Source organism: Amborella trichopoda, chromosome 6 (assembly GCF_054954075.1).
Source record: "Amborella trichopoda isolate Santa Cruz 75 chromosome 6, AtrichopodaSantaCruz75HAP2 v2.0, whole genome shotgun sequence".
NCBI lineage: Eukaryota > Viridiplantae > Streptophyta > Magnoliopsida > Amborellales > Amborellaceae > Amborella > Amborella trichopoda.
The window spans coordinates 53,320,565-53,339,385 of record NC_142341.1 but is presented as its reverse complement, the minus strand read 5'-3'; the positions used below and the strand labels follow the sequence as shown (position 1 = coordinate 53,339,385).

At 38.5% G+C, this 18,821-nt stretch overlaps 3 protein-coding genes across 4 annotated transcripts; 2 read left to right on the top strand and 1 right to left on the bottom strand.

Moving 5' to 3' along the window:
• The first annotated feature begins 118 nt into the window (after positions 1-118).
• On the top strand, positions 119-13,477 carry LOC18448533 (pentatricopeptide repeat-containing protein At4g13650). The gene is made up of 2 exons (XM_088870919.1): positions 119-2,135; positions 11,222-13,477. Exons 1-2 carry the CDS (start codon positions 255-257, stop codon positions 13,340-13,342), a joined length of 4,002 nt encoding a protein of 1,333 aa, XP_088727045.1. The 5' UTR covers positions 119-254; the 3' UTR covers positions 13,343-13,477.
• Positions 6,697-8,707, top strand: LOC18448534 (acyltransferase GLAUCE). The gene has a single exon (XM_006858595.3). The coding sequence runs from the start codon at positions 6,929-6,931 to the stop codon at positions 8,408-8,410; it is 1,482 nt and encodes a 493-aa protein (XP_006858657.1). The 5' UTR covers positions 6,697-6,928; the 3' UTR covers positions 8,411-8,707.
• Positions 13,399-18,350, bottom strand: LOC18448535 (uncharacterized). 2 transcript variants are annotated; one of them, XR_016057467.1, is made up of 3 exons: positions 16,280-18,350; positions 14,176-14,483; positions 13,399-13,746 (listed from the first exon to the last, which is right to left on the bottom strand). XR_016057467.1 is itself a non-coding variant. In XM_006858596.4 (2 exons), the coding sequence occupies exon 1, from the start codon at positions 18,111-18,113 to the stop codon at positions 16,281-16,283; it is 1,833 nt and encodes a 610-aa protein (XP_006858658.2). In that variant the 5' UTR covers positions 18,114-18,350; the 3' UTR covers positions 13,399-14,483; position 16,280. The 2 variants fall into 2 exon arrangements, 1 of the variants encoding a protein (XP_006858658.2); XM_006858596.4 differs by having other exon boundaries at positions 13,399-14,483.
• Between the last annotated feature and the right edge of the window lie 471 nt (positions 18,351-18,821).

Sequence of the window (18,821 nt, the reverse complement as noted above, 5' to 3'; positions counted from 1 at the left end):
CTCTCTCTCACACACAAAACACACACATTGTGGAACTTATTGCCTACATTAGTGAACATTCCTTGTAAAAAAAAAAAAAAACTGACTATTCTCTCAGATTATGACCCATTCTATGTGATTGCCTTTTTCATAATTTCCTATTTCAATCTCCCTAGAGTATCAAGGTCATTTTAGTCATTTTTAGCTATATCAACCCTCCCTGTCAGTCACACTCCCTACCAAAGGCCTACCTCCCCTCCTTTCCACCCTTACCTATGGGGACCTCTCCTCTCACTCCTCACCTACCGCTTTCCCTCCCACCCCAAAACATCCAAAGCCCTACCACAAAATATCCACTCTACCCCACCACCCAAAACCAAACAAAAACCCTAGAATCCCTCCATTTCCTCATCAAAGATGGCAACCCAATACAGGCAAACATTCTCCACACACATCTAACAAAAACCCTTGGGATCCAACCTGATGTCACACTGGAAACCAAGCTCTTGAACCTCTACCTAAAAAATGACCATTTTCCCCTTGCCCAGAAGCTCTTTGATGAGATGCCTGAGAGAAACACAGTCACATGGACCTCCATGGTTTCTGGCCTCTCTCAAATGGGTCTCCATGAAAATGCTCTTCGGGTTTTGATAGACATGCATAGATCCTGTGTAGAACTTAATGAGTTCACATTTGTTAGCGCACTCTCAGCCTGCGCAAATCTGCCATCTCTGAGATTGGGTGAGCAAATTCATGGCCATATGATCAAAGCCATGGTTATAAATGGCATACATGGTTCAACTGCACTCATAGACATGTATTCCAAGTGTGGTTCGATAGGGAATGCATCAGATGTCTTCGAAAGAATGGAAGGAAGGAACATGGTCACTTGGGGTGCCATGATATCTGGACTCGTTCACAATGGGCTTGAGCTCAAAGCCCTCGAACTCTTCTCTGAAATGATGGGCTTGGGCTTCGAACCCAATGATTTCACTGTGGCTATAGCCCTTGGGGCCTGTGGCTCAAGCCATGGTCTAGATGGTCCAGCCCGAGAGCTCCATGGCTGCACGATTAAGTTCGGTCTATCTTCAAATTGCAGAGTTGCCAATGCAATCTTGACCATGTATGCTCGAAAAGGATGGTTAAATGATCTAATGAAAGTGTTTGATGGGATGCCTAAGAGAGACCATGTTTCTTGGTCAGCTGCCATTAATGGCTTGGCCCAAACTGGGTATGACTTAGAGGCATTGCACACTCTTCGGGCCATGCATCGAGCCCGGGTTCACCCCACCGAGCATGCTTTAGCCGGGGGTGTCAGCTCATGTGCTCGAGCTGCTGGCTTAGCCCAAGGCCAACACCTTCATGGCTTAGCCATAAAGCTTGGCCATGCATTCAAAACATGCTCAGGCAATGCACTCGTAACCATGTACGCAAAGGCTGGAAGTTTAACCGATGCCATGACGATGTTTGACGTTATTTCGTCACACAACACCATGTCATACAATGCCCTTATACATGCCCATGCATGCCATGGCCATGCCAAGGAGGCCCTTGCATTGCTTCAAGAGATGTCTAGGGTGGGGTTTCAACCTGATGGCGTAACTCTCTTGGGTGTCATGCATGCTTGTAGCCATGCAGGGTACCCAGATCATGTATGCAAAATCATGCATGACATGCATAATTTATATGGGATCAGGCCACACATGGAGCACTATGCATGTATGGTGGATGGCATGGTGAGGGCGGGGAGGTTGAGAGAGGCGGCCGGTCTCGTTTTCAGGATGCCATACGAGCCCGACGGTTCGATATGGAAGGCCATTTTGTTTGGGTGCAAAGTCCATGGTGACATCAAGCTCGGCAAATATGCCGCCAAGATCGCATCCAAGTGCGAGCCAGGCGATCCGGCCGCCTATGTGCTTCTCTCTAATGCGCATGCTATGCGTGGGGAGTGGGCGGATGTAGAGAGAGTGAGAGAGGAGATGGAGAGGAGGTGTGTGAAGAAGGAAGCTGGTTGTAGCTGGATAGAGATGAGAGGAAGTGTTCATGTTTTTCTTGCTAAGGATGTTTCTCACTCGAGAACAAGTGACATCTATGCTTGCTTGGAGAACTTGTTGTTGGCGTTGAGAGAGGTTGGCTATGCGCCTGATCTAAGCTTCGCATAGCCGTTGATCTCCTGAAACTTATCGTACAGTTGGATGTGGACCGTTGATTTGGTGTTGTACACATTGTTGAAGATAGTAATGGTATGTTGGACACTTGGATGTACCCATTATCATCGATAATTTACTCTCTGTAAAATTGATCTTAATAATGAATTATCTGCTGTTTGCCATGGTCTATTATAAAGTTATTTGAGATACGATTGTAGGCAGTTTTTCGTTTAAGTTTATTTTTTTAAAAAAAGCAGTTTTTACTTTATTTAAAATTATTTGCTGAAAACTCATACTTTTAAGCTAAAAATAGTAAAAAATTATCAAGAAAATACATTACAAGATTCACTATTTCCAAGACTTGAAATCTATTTTTTATCCAGTCCATACATCTTGAAGTCGAGATGATCGATTTGAGAAGTTTTAAGCATCGAAACAATTTTTTTTATTGAATTTTTGAGGTGCATGTTACTTTGATTGTTTAGGGCCTCACCCTTATATAAACTTACTCCTTATACGATTACAGGAAAATTTAACTAAAGTGGTCTAATCACTCTTAAGAATCATCAAGGTAATCAAATCACATAGTTTAGCATGAGAGTGGTTACTCTTAAGATTTTCATTAAGATGCTTCCTTAAAAATGTTATTGTAAAATGTTGAAACTGCCCTTAACTCTTAGCTAAATAGGGGCACTTTGGTAATTTAAGTTACTTACTGGCTTGAGTTAAATTTATAAAAATACTCCTGCTTGTTCACGTTTAAGAACCTAGACAAGGATTTCTAGTCACAGAAAGAGCATTCCGGGTTCTTAACTTTGAGCAAGTAGGGGTTGGAATCATTAGTTTGTTTTAGTAATTTAATTTAGTAAAATTATGATATTAGTTCTCCATTTCTAACAACATATATTTATGTGATTTGGCTCAGGCCACTTAATTCGTACAAAAATAATCTTCTTGTTCAAATATACGAACTTGAAAAAGCATATCCAATCCTGAACAATTGTGGGTTTATTTGTTAGTTGGCTCGTGCCAACTTGGCGAGTCAGACGAAATAAATGTGCCTGCTTGTTTAGTTTAGGTTAGGAAGTTAGCCCCTTGAGTCAAATTACTAAAATACCCCTATCAGTTTATGTTTAGATAGCGGCATTTTGGATATTTTAAAATAAAAAAAATTAAAGAAGTACTTGAATTACTCTCGGACCGCATGAATTAGTTCATGTTTATGTATTGTGAGCTTGATATGCTTGTCTGGTTTATGATGTGTTTGTTCGAGGATTCCAACCTCAGACTGCCTTGGGTATTGTCCTTAAAGCTTGGAGGCACTGCTCTATTAAAGAAAAATCAGAAAAAAAAAAGAAATAAAATAAAAAAAAAATCTAATTCGGTTTGAAGATGTCACCCTAAGACCAAGGGGAAATTTTGAAATGAAAATGTTGGTTGACCGACCGAATTTACTCTAAAAATAATATACAGTGACCACTGAGTTGGTGGAATTGAACCACATTAATAGTATTTTTATATAGTTTAACCATTTTATTGATGGGAAAAGGTCCCTATCTCTGTCTCATTCAGTATGTTCTTTTTTGTGAGTACTAATAATTGATTGGTCCTACAGGGCATAGAACATAAATGATGGAAAGCTAACTGTTTGGTGTATACCATATTTTGCATTCTACATTTTCAGGCATCAATCAATTCAATTGATGTTTTAGGGTGAGAGATAGAAAGGACAGATTTAAGACCCATCAACAGGACCTCATGGGACCAATGTACCTCCCCAATATTTACTTACCCAACCTCTCTTTCTCTATCTTTTTTTCCTATTCTCTCTCTTTCTTTCTTGAGGGAAATTCATGCACCGACTGGGTTAAATTAACAGTACTATATCATCTGGTCTGTATTTTTCTTTAATTTTATGGCAAAGGTTTTTTTTTGCTGTTTTATTATTTTTTATCCAATTTACCCTCATTCAATGTTACATCAAACAAATTTTCTTTTTTTTTGACAAATAGAACAATATTTTAGACTACCATAAATTTTATGGCTAAGGTTTTTTTTCAATGTTACATCAAACAATTTTATTTTTTTTTACAAGTATAACAAATATTTTGGATACCCTTTCAAACATTAGACAGAAAGAATGAGGATTGGAACCCAGGACCTCTACATGCATGCCGCACATGCCATCATGACAGCTACTTGAGCCATCAATTTTATTTATTATTGTTTTTAGCATTTATGAGGCGGACTGCAACATTTCCCGGGTGGTCCAATACTAGGAACATAGGACCATTCTATTATCCAATCTATGCTTTTTGTATGGGGTAATCCAATCTTCCATATATCGAAATAGCTTTTTTATTTATTTTTTAAAGTGTACTAATTTGATAATTGAAACATTGAATCGCTTTTAATTTATTAAAAATGGGAAGTTTGAAAGTCTCGAACGATGCACCACCCCAAACATGGAAATAGTATCGATACGATTTGATATGTGGAACATCGGACTGACTTACACAAAAAAGTAGACAAGATCATAAGGCAATATTATATTCCCATAATAAATTTGGTCTAGAAATGAGGTGGTTTGATATCTTATCCATCAAACCCCACAGCACCCAAAAAGTATAAAATAAAGGGGCATGATGTTTGCAACGGCAAAAATAAAAATAAAAAAGTAAAAGCACGGGCATTGTTATAAAAATAAGGAATATATGATATGCTCTATTTATAACTACAAATTACAAAGAAGATCGGTCAACGCATGATTATTTTTTTAAAAAAAAAGATTGCATTTCGGTCCGAGGATAGCTATCCTCCGACGCAATTTTAAATATATATTTTTTGTCTTTAATTGGGCGGTCCGAGGTTGGCATCCTCGGACCACTTAGAATTCCACATATCAAAAGAACATAAATGAAGTTCTTAAGGCGGTCCGAGGATGCCAACCTCAGACCGCAAATGAAGTTCCAAGCAATCTGAGGGATCGGAAATGAAGTTCACTAGGCAGTCTGAGGATGCCAACCTCGAACTGCTATTTTTTTCTAAAAAAAAACAATTCTATTCGTCCAAGGATTCTTTCTTAAAAAAAAAGAAAAATCAAATTCTGTCTCAGGGGCAATTTTGAAAAGAAAAAAATTGTGTAAACCGACCTTCTTTGTAATTTTGGTATATATAAATGGAGCATTTTGTATTTTTCCCTATTTTGTTAGGGCCATCAAAAATTACTCTAATAAAAATTTTGAAAATATGCATTAAAAATTATGTAAATTCAACTATATCCACATATAAATTGTTGAATATAGTGATTATCACTTGGTTATTGAGATATAAGGGATAAAAGAGCAAGATAATTTGTATGCTGGGTCACCATATGAGAAAGGTGGCTTCTTCTTGAGAGAGGCAAAATCTCAAATGCATGAGAGGCAAGGCCTCCCTTTAGAGAGAAAAAAGCTTCCTATAGAGATAGACGCCTTGATGTGCTTTCGGTAGATTGAGAGACTCGTTTATTGTAGAGAAGTGGTTTCCATGAAGATTTTGAGTGGTTTTTCCTTTTAGTGTGAAAAAGTCTACGTTGCTCTCAATATTCTCATTCTAGACAGTGGTTTAGTTGTGGAATGGAGATAGTCTATTAGTGGGCATTGGTGTGGCTGTGGAATAGAGACGAGAAGTCGACGATGGTGCCGATGGAGAGATTGGGTCTAAAAGGACTTGCTTAACTGGGTTTTGTCGAGAGTTAGAGAGATAACTATTTGTCTCAAAATCTATAATGTAACTTTCATTGGTATAGTAGATTTTAGTTTGTTGTATCATGAATATAACCCCCTTGAGGTGAACCATATAAATTTGTGTTCTTGTAGCATATGTGTTTTATGCTTTATTTCTCGTGCTATCGTTCATTCATGTTCCGCATTGAAGAGGGTTCGTAAATCCTAATATAAATATCTTTTGATTCTCGCATTCAGTCTATTTCTCCCACTTTTTCTCTTTGCATTTTTCACTCCTCTCTCTCACATTCTCTCTCTTTTTTTTCACATTCTCTCTCAGTTTTTCTTTCACAATCTTTTGGCTTTCACACATATAGGAACGCTATTTTTTCCAGTCTCTCTCCATCTCTATTTCTCTCCCACTCTCTTTCGCACTCTCTCAATTTTTTTTACACTCTCTCTATATATATTTCTTTGATATTCTCTTTCTTTCACATTCTTTCTCTCTCTTTCTATATATATATATATATATATATATATATATATTTCTTCGACATTCTCTCACTCTCTGAGAGGGGTGGAGTGGGTGTGGACTCCGGAGCAGTTAATAGGTGGGATAGGAATCACTGCATGACTGTTTGTGTAATTTCCATGAAGCTTCTTCTTAGAAAATATTGGAGTGTAGAACTCTAGTCTGTTAAAACTGGGACAAAAAATTTCCAAAATTTTATTGGTTTTCCTTTGTTTGCATTCAAGGAAAATTTCCCCTTGGAAAGTTTCAAATTAGACAAACTGTTCCCTTCCAGTTCAGAGAGACAGAGTCAAGTATATCACACCAAAAGAGAGAGAGGGAGCTGGGCATCACATAGTTCTTAATTATAACAAACACACACAGAAAGGAATCACATGGGAGTCCTATTTCAATGGCCAGGAACTCTCTCTCTCCATTATAATTATAGAGCATAGCTTTATGGCACCACCAACTATCCTCAGACACAAAAAGTTTCTATAAAGGAAGGGACTTCACCTCTTTCACCCAAATCCACCACCTCCTCCTCTCCCAATCTCACTCTAAAACCACCACCAACCACCATGTCCTCCTCCTCTCACATTGTCTCTCTTAAAACACCACCAACCACCAGGTTCCCCTCTCTCAACCTCTCCCTAAAACCTCCCACCACCATCTACCCCTCCTCCCCCGCCCGCCATGAGACAATCTTCCTCTCCAACATCGACCAGACTCTCGCCTTCACCGTCGAGACCGTCCACTTTTTCGCCCCGAACCCTGGCTTCTCTCCTTCTCTAGTCTCCTCAATTCTCAAAACTTCACTCTCTAGGCTCCTCGTCTTCTATCCGTTCATGGCCGGCCGCCTCCGGTTCAACCAAGATAACCGCCTTGAGCTCGACTCAAATTCCGCTGGTGCCATCTTTTCGGAGGCTTTTTGCGATCTCAACCTCTCGGATGTCGGTGACCTCACTTACCCGGACCCCATTTTCCGGCAGCTCTTTCATCGGCCAGAAAATCTGGCCATCGAAGACTTACCCCTCTGTCAAATTCAGCTCACCACTTTCAAATGCGGTGGTTTTTCTATAGGCCTTGGAACCAACCACACAACCCTAGATGGAATTGGGGCCTCAACCTTCATTAAGAACTTAGCTTCATTGGCATCAGGGGAAGGCCTGAAGGCCGAGCCCTACAATAACAGGCGTCTTTTAAGTTCAAGAAATCCGGCGAACATACAATTTGAGCACCCGGAACTGGTGGTGCTCGATGGCATCCAAACTGGAGCGAACGGCTTCAGGAGGTGCACCCCAAACCCAGCCCCCCAAGAGGCCCCTGAGGGGTTGCCTGAAAAGTTAGGGTTCAAGCTTTTCCGGCTTTCAGCCGAGGACATCGATTTGCTGAAAAAGGTGGCCATGCAAGGGGAGAGAGACAGAAATGGGGGTGGTGCACATAATTGCACCAGTTTTGAGGTGGTCACTGCTCATCTTTGGAGGTGCAGGGCTATAGCAACTTCTCTCTCTAAAACTCCCGATGATCTAGACATTAGCTCAGATGGGGTTGATTTAGATAGCTTGTCCATGGTCTTATTTGCAGTTGATATAAGGAAGAGGGTGAAGCCTCCATTGCCTACTGGTTATTGTGGGAATGCAGTTTTAGCTGGTTATGGGAGAGCTAGAGTGAGAGAGCTTAGAGAGAGAGGACTGGGTTTTAGTGTGAGCAAGGTGAGAGAGGGGGTTGAGAGGATGGATGATGAGTATGTGAGGTCGGTTATAGATTGGGGAGAGATACACAAAGGGGTACCTGGTGGGAAGGGGAGCTTCTTTGTGTCTTCATGGTGGAAATTAGGGTTTGAGGAGGCAGAGTATCCATGGGGCAAGGCCTTGTATTCTGGGCCTTCTGTTCATAGAAGAGATGATGCTGTTCTTCTGCTTCCTGATACAGTTAGCAGGAGGAATGGAGGTAAAGAAGGAGTGAATATTTTCATGGCCTTGCCTCCATTTCAGATGGACAAGTTTCAGGAGTTGCTTTTGGGTGGCCTCTCAAAGTCAATGTGGAACGGGAATGCATGAGAGAGAGTGTGTGTGTATGTGCATTTGATGTGTGTAGAGTTCAGCTGAGAGAGAGAGAAAGAGAGAGCATTTCTTGACTGTTAGAATTCAGAGAGAGAGAGAGAGAGAAAAGTATGAGTTCCCTTTACGTGCTATATGATGTATAGCTTTATTTTCTCTGTCTGATTTTTTTTTTTTCTAAATGATGTATAGCTGTTTCTATGATTGTCTTTAATTATGAGTTTTATAGCCCTTTTTTTGTGGAGTTAGTATGTATTTTATAGCTTTTCTAATGGATTCTTATTCTTCCCCATTTCACTTGTGAGGTGTAATTTTTATTTCATTCATCAACACCCGAGTCTTATTTTAACTATTTGAGAATGACATGCAACTTTTATTTCTTTATCAATAAAATTCAATTTATAAAACATATGCTCTCCTCCAAAATTAAAATGAAAGACATCGTGCATGTATGCAGCTCGACAATCAATCTACACCACAAATCTCACCAGAAGATGTTGTTATGGTAATTTGAGTAATGAAAATATCGATCATCTGCATTTGCATATTTGAAAAGGAAAACACAAAATAAAAACACAAAAAAAGAATGAGATACTTCGAGTCCTAAAAGTGGCTCATCTTGCATGATGTTTTTTATAATGTAGATTTTAAATCCATGCATATTCATAAGGCCTGTGCCATTCTTTTAAACTTCAACGCCCAAAGGCTGAAGTCAAATAGATTTCAATGTCATCAAAAAGAAAAGTGGAGCTTCCCGAAATTTTCACAAAGTTGTAACCTAAAAAATAAAAAATATATATATAATGAAACCATCTACTTTTGGTACAAGATAGTCACAATTAATCTTAATCATTGGATTTAAAATTGGATGGTTACATTTATTCCATTGACTATACACAGATTTTAAAAGAAAATTTTTCGAACTTTATGATATACCCAAACCATCATATTTCATATCAAATCGTTATAAATAATTGTGACCTCATTGCATCAAAGATAAATGGTCTTATTGTATGTAATCCCAACAAATAAACCATAAGAACAACCAAATTCTTTCTTTTGTTTGGGTCTCAACTCTCAAATAACACATAATTAGTTAGAGCGTGTTGATTCTAGTTAACTTTTAGGAATGTTATTAGTGATATAATACATAAAGGAAAAATTTATGCAATGTGTCAACCTCTTCTTGTTGAAATGAGGCAAGCTACCTCAAAAATCCATAAAAAAAGGTGTTCTAATGCTGGAAACCTTGATCTCGATCTCAAAATGAGTGGATATAGGAAAAAAAAATTAAGTCACAATAACAGTTCATCTAGTTGCCTATTATCTAGACCCTCTATTTTTTAATTTTTTAATTATTTATAAATCTGCTCAATCTACACTATTTTTAGAACTTTGAATTTAATAATTAATGGTTATAATAAATTTTATATCATTATAAGGTTTTCTATCACCAAAACAACATCTTTTGGCATAGTTTAAAGATACCCCTTACTTTAATTGTTTAAAATTGCTGCATTATACAAACCTCACCTATATTTAAATTTAGGGGGCATTAATGTCGTGGTCAATGTATTTATACGAGGGAAGAACTACCTCTTTGTTCTTCATCTTTCTTCATTATAATATACTATTATTAATATTTGATTTATCCTTTTATTAATATTTAATTTTAGTATATTTTGTAGGTTTCACATTATTAATAACAAGAAAATAAGAGATATCCAGTACATAATGCCAAGAGCCTGAGAGAAAAGAGACTCTTATGATAGGTAGAGAGAGGGAAAGAGAGCCATTCAAGAGAGAGGGGTGGGGTGAGACATTATGGGAGCACTTTATGTGAGTTGATCTAATACAATAGAATTACTATTACCACCTTCCTTTGACCTAATTGTAGAAATAAAATTGCAATTTTTTACGCTGCTGATTTTAGTTGGACAATATAGCTTAGATACGTCTTTTCAGATAATGCAAATATTAGCACAATTTTTTATATAATGTTAAACCTACACCATCTAAATAAAATGACTTAATTCTATAAAAACTTATAAAAATTTTTCTTTTTGAAAAATAATCGCTTGTGTTTTATTTTTAAAAAATTACGTACATATCCATTATATTTTTTGTTATTAGTTTATTACAAAATCACCAAAAGAACTTTATGTTATTCTATGTATACCGTTCTTAGGATTCCCAAATCTTTATTTTTTTTTTCTAAAATTGCTCTTTTTTGGATCTTCAAGAGCCAAAAAAAAATCGGACCTGCAATATCTGAAATTATGGATTTTTGTATCTTGAAGTCTAGTCGGGGCTTTTTTTTTCCCTTAATTTTTTTTCTCAGAAAATTTTCCACTTTCAATATCTTAATTTAGCAAAATATAGGATCCTCAGGGAAAAATGCAATTTTTGGATTTAAAAAATTCAAAAATTTGTATTGAAAGTAAATTTTGGATGATCAAAACCAAAAAATGTTGGGACAATAAAACTGAAATTTTTGGATTTTGGAAAGCAGAAAATTGCAAAAATCAATTTAAAAAAACTTTTAATAGATTTTTCAAATTTGATTTTTGCAATTTTTGGATTTTCAAAATCGAAAATTTTAATTTTCAAATAATTTTCAGATTTGTTGAGGGACTGTAAAATCTAATATTTTAAACGTTGAACATCCGAAATCTTAAAAAGAATTTTGAAAATCAGAAATTCTTGAAAGTTTCGAAAATTGAGAATCCTAAAGTGCAATTTGAGTCACTTGGCACGAAGAAAAATTTCCGATCTTGAAAATCTGTAAATGACAATTAAGTTATTTTTTAGAAATGCATACAAAATGGTGCAATAACGAATGGAAAACAAGTGGAGTTAATTTTGTTTGGTGATTTTGTAATTGCAGGGCAGTGCATTAAAGCTTTTATTACAAAATCGATCTCTCCAACACATCAATCTCTCTCACACACGCATCAACCATCAATTTCTCTCTCTCTCTCTCTAAATTACCAGGACTCTCTGTATCTCTCATGGTTCTTTCCTTGTATGATGGTCCATGCAACGGCTACTATTTCAAAATGTTACCACCTTCTCAACCCCAAATTACCACAAGTTTCTTCATCAGAGACCCTGTTTTCCTTATTCTCCCTAAAATCCCATCAACACTCGACTCTCTCTCTCCTCCAAAACTGCAACACCTGGAAACAATTCAAGGAAATTCACGCAAGAGCCATCGTTTCTGGCCAAACCCAAGATCAAACTACAGCGAGAAAGATCATAGAGATATGCATAGCCTCGAAGCTCCGCCACCTGAATTATGCCAAACTAATATTCCGAGAGATTCAAAACCCAGATGTCATTATATGGAATACATTGATCAGAGGCTTTTCGGATAGTGAAATGCCCCAAGTTGCAATCTCTCTCTACAACGAACTGGTCTCGTCTGAGACCTTGAGACCCGACAATTACACTTTCCCGTTCGTTATAAGAGCCTGTGCAAATCTCTATGCTATTCGTAAAGGGAAAGAGATCCATGGGTTCATCTCCAAGATGGGTTTTCAATCGTATTGTCACATGATGAGCTCTTTGCTCAATATGTATTCTGGTTTCAGAGAAATAAACAGTGCTCGCCAAGTTTTCGATGAATTTACTGATAAGGATTTGGTTTTTTGGAATAGCATGATTTCGGGGTACGTCAAATGTGGAAGATACTTAGATGCTCTGAATCTTTTAAAAGATTTGGAATCGAGATGCGTGAGGCCTAATGAAGTTACTATAATTCACCTTATATCAGCTTGTACATTGTCGAGAGATTTGGAGATGGGGAGATACATACATAATTATGCAGTAAATAGCGGATGCATCAATACCATGAGCATGAAATTGGGCTCTTCTCTTATTGATATGTATGCGAAATGTGGGTGCTTGGAATCCTCGAGAGAGTTGTTTCACAGAATGCCTCAAAGAAATACTATTGTTTGGAACTCGATGATTTCAGGTTATTCTCGAATGGGGCTGTTTACAGAATCAATGAGTTTGTTTAGAGAGATGCAATCTTTGAATGTAAACCCTGATGAGTTCACTGTATCAACTGTCTTATCTGCCTGTGCAGGAATTGGGGCCTTGAGCTTGGGCAAATGGGTCCATCGATTTATTGAAAAGAACAAAATTTGGGATATTTTCATAGGAACTGCCCTAATCGACATGTACGCCAAATGTGGGTCAGTGGCTGATTCAAGAAATGTGTTCAATAAGATGCCTGAAAAGAATTTAACAACATGGAATGCCATGATGTCAGGTTACTCCATGCATGGGCATGCTAGAGAAGCCATTGTTGTCTTCATGGCAATGATAGATGCATCCATAGAACCTGATTCTATCACTTTTGTGGCAGTCTTGTCTGCTTGTGCCCATGCAGGTTTGGTAGAAGATGGGTTTCGGTTCTTTGATTCGATGGTTAAAGATTATGGAATCAAGCCAAAAATCGAGCATTACGGATGCATAGTAGATCTTCTTGGACGGTCGGGGAGATTAAAAGAAGCCATGATATTCATTGAAAGAATGCCTTTTCAACCTAATATCATCATTTGGGGCTCGTTGCTAAATGCTTGTAGTGTTCATGGCAACGCTGAGATAGGGAAGAGGGTAGCAGATCATCTTTTAAGGCTCAATGAAATGGATAGTGGAGTGTATATATTAGTATCTAATATTTTGGCATCGGCGAGGAGGTTTGAAGATGTGAAGAAAGTGAGGGAGATGATGAGAGAAAAAGGGTACCGAAAGGCTCCTGGGTGCAGCTTAATTGAGATTGGCGATATCGTGTATGAGTTTGCAGTTGCAGATAGAGCAAATCCCCAGAGCGAAGAGATTTACATGGTGTTGGATGAGTTAACCAGGGAATCTGAAATGGCAGGTTATGTGCCATTGCTTAGAACTGATTGGGAGTATTAAAAAAGACTCATCACTGCTACATTATTTGATCAGCAGGAAACTCACTCTCCCTCTCATTTTTTTGCTGTGAAGGGAAAAACTTCTTTATTACTCAAGCAACCCCTTCAATTATTTATGATTGATAAGAACCTTTTTTTTAAACTGTTTACTTTGAATTAAGTATAGAGGATTTACATTATACAAACAATAGGCTACGTACATGTTGGGAGCTCTGTACAAGAAACTACCAAGAAGGTGGATGGGTAAAATGTTATGAACAAACAAAAGGAACAAAATGCCCTGGGAGCTGTCTGGGGCGCAAGTCTACTCTTTAGATGACCGCCATAGCTGCACCTTCTTTAGCGAGAGCGTCAGCAATGTGGGTTGCCTCGCACCAGGTATGCGCCCAAGAGATCTGCAAAGACCTGCAAAGGTTGAAAGTCTCGTCAAAAACCTGTGCAAGACGCCCAGGGGGGATGGCCTCTCCAGTGGCCTAGCTCATGACATTGCTGAAGTCACCCTCCACCACGAGAGAAGGGCTCCAAGAGGGATTGAAGTGTTTGAGGCCTTCCAGGAGGGCTAGAGCTTCCACCGATGTGGAATCAGCTTGGCCTATGGGTTTGGCAAATGAGAGGAGGGAAGAGCCTTCGTGATCCATGAAGATGCCCCTTATACCCACTGGGCTGGGTAGTCAGGGGAGCATCCGTCAAAGTTCAATGGGCTGGGTTCTGGGGGCCTACAAAGGGAGGCATGGGGAGTGCGTTGTGGCTTGAAGTGTTGTGGCTTGAAGAGAAGTATGGATTACCAATTGAGTAGGAAGTCAGTGTTGTGGCTTGAAGAGAAGTATGGATTACCAATTGAGTAGGAAGTCCGATGCCGAGAGCTCTTGAACCTGCTGTGGTCTGTCGCCCACAAGATCACCGTGCATTTGATGGTGTTCCACATGGCCCGGGGGTGGGAAGAGACACCCAGGAAAATCCTGCGATTGCGCTCCTTCCAGATGATCCAAAGGGTGGCTGCAACAGAGGCTTTCCACAGCATTGAGCCTGACTTGGCCCACAGGAAGAATTGAGATTGCTGAAAAAGGTGGGGTACCGACTTGGGGCATGACCCAAGTCCAATTGAAAAGGCGAAGGAGGTTGTCCTATAAAAGACAGCAGTGCTGCAATGGATGAAGTGGTGCGAATTAGTGTCCTCGTCAGCCATGCAAATGGCGCACCGGTTAGGGGTGACTGTATTTATATTCTTAATTGTGTATTTTGAGCTTTTTGCTATGACTGGATTTATATTTGTACACTGGCATTGTTTTGGGCATTGACATCATTTTTACCACTCATGCACCATCTATACTGAATTGGCCCTAGTGGTCAGATTCATTCACTTAATAGAGAAAAAAATTATTTTCAACAAATTGTTCAGCCTTTTGTTATCCTTTTCTCATCATCTTGATGTCATAAAATAGAAAATTTTATTTTAGACATAAATCACAAAATGTTGAATAACTGCTATATTTTCCTAAGGGAAAAGTTATAAACAACAATTGCCCAAGATTTTTTCCTCTAGATGATTAACTTTTATGAAATTTTTGAAAGTACAGCCAACAAGAAAAACCAGCTAGGGAGGCCATGGTGGCATCTCGCTGAGGATCTAAACTCTAGTTACAAGTATAATCTAACAGTTCATGCTGCTGTCAGCTAATGTAACCACTTCTTCATTAGCTTTGGTCACAAGGCTCGTAAACGATAGTTCTCCACACCCCCGTAGGGCCGCCAAAACTCCAGTTACAAGTATAATCTCACGGTTCACACTTCACACAATCATCAGCCAACACATCTACTTCATTAGCCTCTTGCCACAAGGCTTATAAGTGATAGGCATCCACTCCCTCAGACAAATCAACGAGCTGGTCCCTTTAAAGTGGGGCGTCACCAGCCCCACAAAGCTGATCCTGTCATGGATCCATGTCCTCACTTCCCTTATCTATTGGAATATCCACTGATTGCGATCCCCACAATATCTACAATTTATAAATCTTCCACAGAAGATGTGCCAAGAAGACGAGAAGATCCCCATCCTGAAAGAAGACTGGCAACTGATGAAGTGTTGACCCATGAGGAATGAGGAGGTGGAGAAAGTACAAACAATCCAACCCGGCAATGAATCAGGAGATAACCAAATTCTTCATCTTTATATAGACTTTCTATGGTAGGGACACTAGTGGATATCTCAGACCAAATGTTATCAACCAGAGTATTTTGTTAGGGCATGGAGTTTCAGGACTGATTACTCTCATTGAGCATGGCCAAGAGGCACTTGCAAAGCTCACCACTGCCCCGCAATTAAAGCCAGCAAAGTTTGGGAAAGTTCTCGCTTCAATCTCTGTTCTCCAGATTTACCATTTCAAAAGATAAAATAAAAAGATTCAGTAGATGATCAACAGATTCTGCATCCTCTCAGCACATGATGAACATAATAGGGATCCAAATACCTCTCCTTTGGAGGTGGTCAATAGTAAGTATCACATTCATTGCAGCAGACCATCCAAACACTATGATCCTGTGCAGGCTATGAATAATTGCCCAAGAATTACCAGATTATGTCAAGTTGCCAATCAATACCAATGAACTGATCCAACCAATAACTGTATAGGAAAGGTAGCTTCTACAACATCTATCCATTGGACTTTCTCTTGCAATATTTTATAGTATTTTATTGCAAGAGAAAATCATACGGACAGGGAGACTGCTCTCATGATTCAAGAATATTTTATTTTTCTTATTCAAAGGAACAGTACTATATTCAGTATAAATTAGTATTTCCATGCCTCTGAATTTATTTTCGAGCGACCAAGAAAAAAACGTGGACTTAAAGAGTGAATAATCGTAGTGGCCATGAATACAATTAAAGGTTTCAATTCGTACAATTATATGAAGCAGAAAATGGTTTTTGGTACCAGACCTCATCTTTGTATTTTCTCTAGTATTTCTCTTGCAACGTGATATTTCCCAGCTTTCTGAAATGCTCTTTCAAAGAGGTCTCTCGTGTAAATAGGAGGATAGACCCCTCTTTCAATCATCGATCCAAGCTTCTTATGTGCAGCCTCTAACCTACCAGCCTTGCAATGGCTTTGCAGAACCTGAATTTCAAGCTTTCTTTCCAACTTCAAAGCCAAATCATCTCTCCCATTTTTCCTAACAATATCGTCCACCCAACTGTAAGTGTGGAAATGAGGGCTCCACCCCATCCCGAACATCTCCAGCAACAACCCATAAGCTGCCTCCCACTTCTCCACCCTACAATATCCATGGATCATAACAGTATATGTCACACTGTCAGGATCGCATTTGTTTTTACGCATAGCATCGAATACTCTCTCTGCCTCAACCAAACTCCCAATTTTGCAAAGAGCACAAATAAGAGAACTGTAGAGAGCAAGTTTGGGTTGCAGTCCTAAAAGAATCACTCTGTCGAAAGATTCTCTAGCTTCATCCACCCTCCGAACTTTACAGAGAGCTCGAATCACGATTGTGTACATATCTAGGACATGGGCTTTGTCTCTAGTTTCAGCAATCCTCACTATATCCAATGCCTCATCAAGTTCCCTCACCCTACAGAGCTCAAACACAAGCATATTCAAAACAAATGCACTTGGAAACAAACCCAATTCACACACCTTCTTGAAAACCTCAATTGCTGGTTCTATATAACTCCTTTTGGCAATGTTAGGGACCATAATACTAAAAGGACGACGATGATCATTAATTCTAAGCTTCTCACAACGCAAACGTTCTGAATTTTCGTCGCATAAGCCCCCGATAAGATTATTAATAGCAGATCTTGTGGGAGTCATACCAACCTTAACCATTTCATTGAAAACGTCCAAAGCCCTATCTATTTTACCAAACTGACAAAACCCAATAAGCAAATTACTATAAGAATATGTATCAGGGCATTCCATTCTTTTAAAAATGGAGAAAGCCGAATCAATAGAACCCAAATTCAGACTTTGATCATCAGAAGCAGCTTTCTTACATAGAACATAAAGCATGTTATTGAAAACAAGATTATCAGGAGAGCAATTAAACAGTGATTCCATCTCTTGAAACAGAGAAAGGGCCTCATCTACTCTTCCATCCCTACCTAAGAACCTAATACAAATTGAGAGAGTCCTTGCGTTTACAGAGCCCTTAACTGATAGCACTGTTTTTAACAAGCACCTGAGATCATCGAAAAGCTTTCGCCTGCACAAGTAATCGGCCATGTACTCGATCACTGTATCATCGAACTTGAAACCCAATTGAAAACCAGCCCATGAGAAGAAACCGAGTGTGTTCTTTCTACCCAAAAACTTATAATTTTTCAGAATTCCCAATACCACGTTTGAGTCAAGCTTGTTCTGATAAGGTTTCAGAATTTCTTGGAATTGGATGGGTTCTGATATGGGTTGGATGAGTAATGAACATATAGAAGCAACATCTGATGATAGGTGATGGGATTTTAGCAATGGGTCCTCTGAACAATCCCTGTTTTTGGGTTTCTTTAAAGTTTTATGGGTAGAGAGAGAAGATGAAGATGGATAATGGTGGTGTGAAGAATTTGGGATTTCTATGAGAGAGAAGTGGGTTGAAGCGTCTCCTTCATGGTGTTCATCGAGGTAATGGGCTCGCCTGAGAGGGGTTTTGTGGGTTTTTTGTGTAGAGAGAGAAGATAAAAATTTGAGTTTGTGCGCTGAAAAAAAGGGGGATTCGAAGAGAGAGAAGAAACCATTGATGAGCACTGCTCTTGGAACCATAGCCTACAAATTAGAATTCAAATAAGCCCACAATGGCCAAAGTCCTCAATGGCGCCATTAAAATGCCTGCTTCCTTTTTTCAATAGTTCGATTCTTGATTCTAAACCCCAAAACAATCCCCTCCTCGCTCTCCCACACCGAAAAAGTTGCCTCAAAAAAGGAAAAAGTTTATCGGCTCTAAACAATCAAATTAGAGCCTACCTCGAAAATTTCAGGTTCAAATTTGAAAACTTAACTGAGTTCAAATTTCCTCAAATTGATCATCTTGATAATGTATAGAGATAAAAATTAATTTCAAGTTTTGAAAATAGTACTTATTTAGACAGTCAAATCAAGATTTTTAAATTTTTATAGATATACTCAATCTACATCATTTTTAAAATATTAAATTTTATAATTAGATATGAAATTTTATTTTAAGGCTATCAAAAAGATTTTCAATATTGAAACCATATTTCTCGACAATGCTATAAAAAAAGTGGGACATAAATATAAATTATGAAGTATTGAGGACGATTTTTAAATTTAACAAAATATAAATGTTATATATGTGGATTTCCTTATTTTTTAAGGATTATCTATAAAGAGACCGTTTATCTTTGGGAAAAGTTCATATAAAACTGAGGCTCTAATCAAATTAGAGTCTACTTCAAAAATTTCATAAAAGAGCTTGTTTTCATGCCCAAATATCCTCAAATCGATCATCTC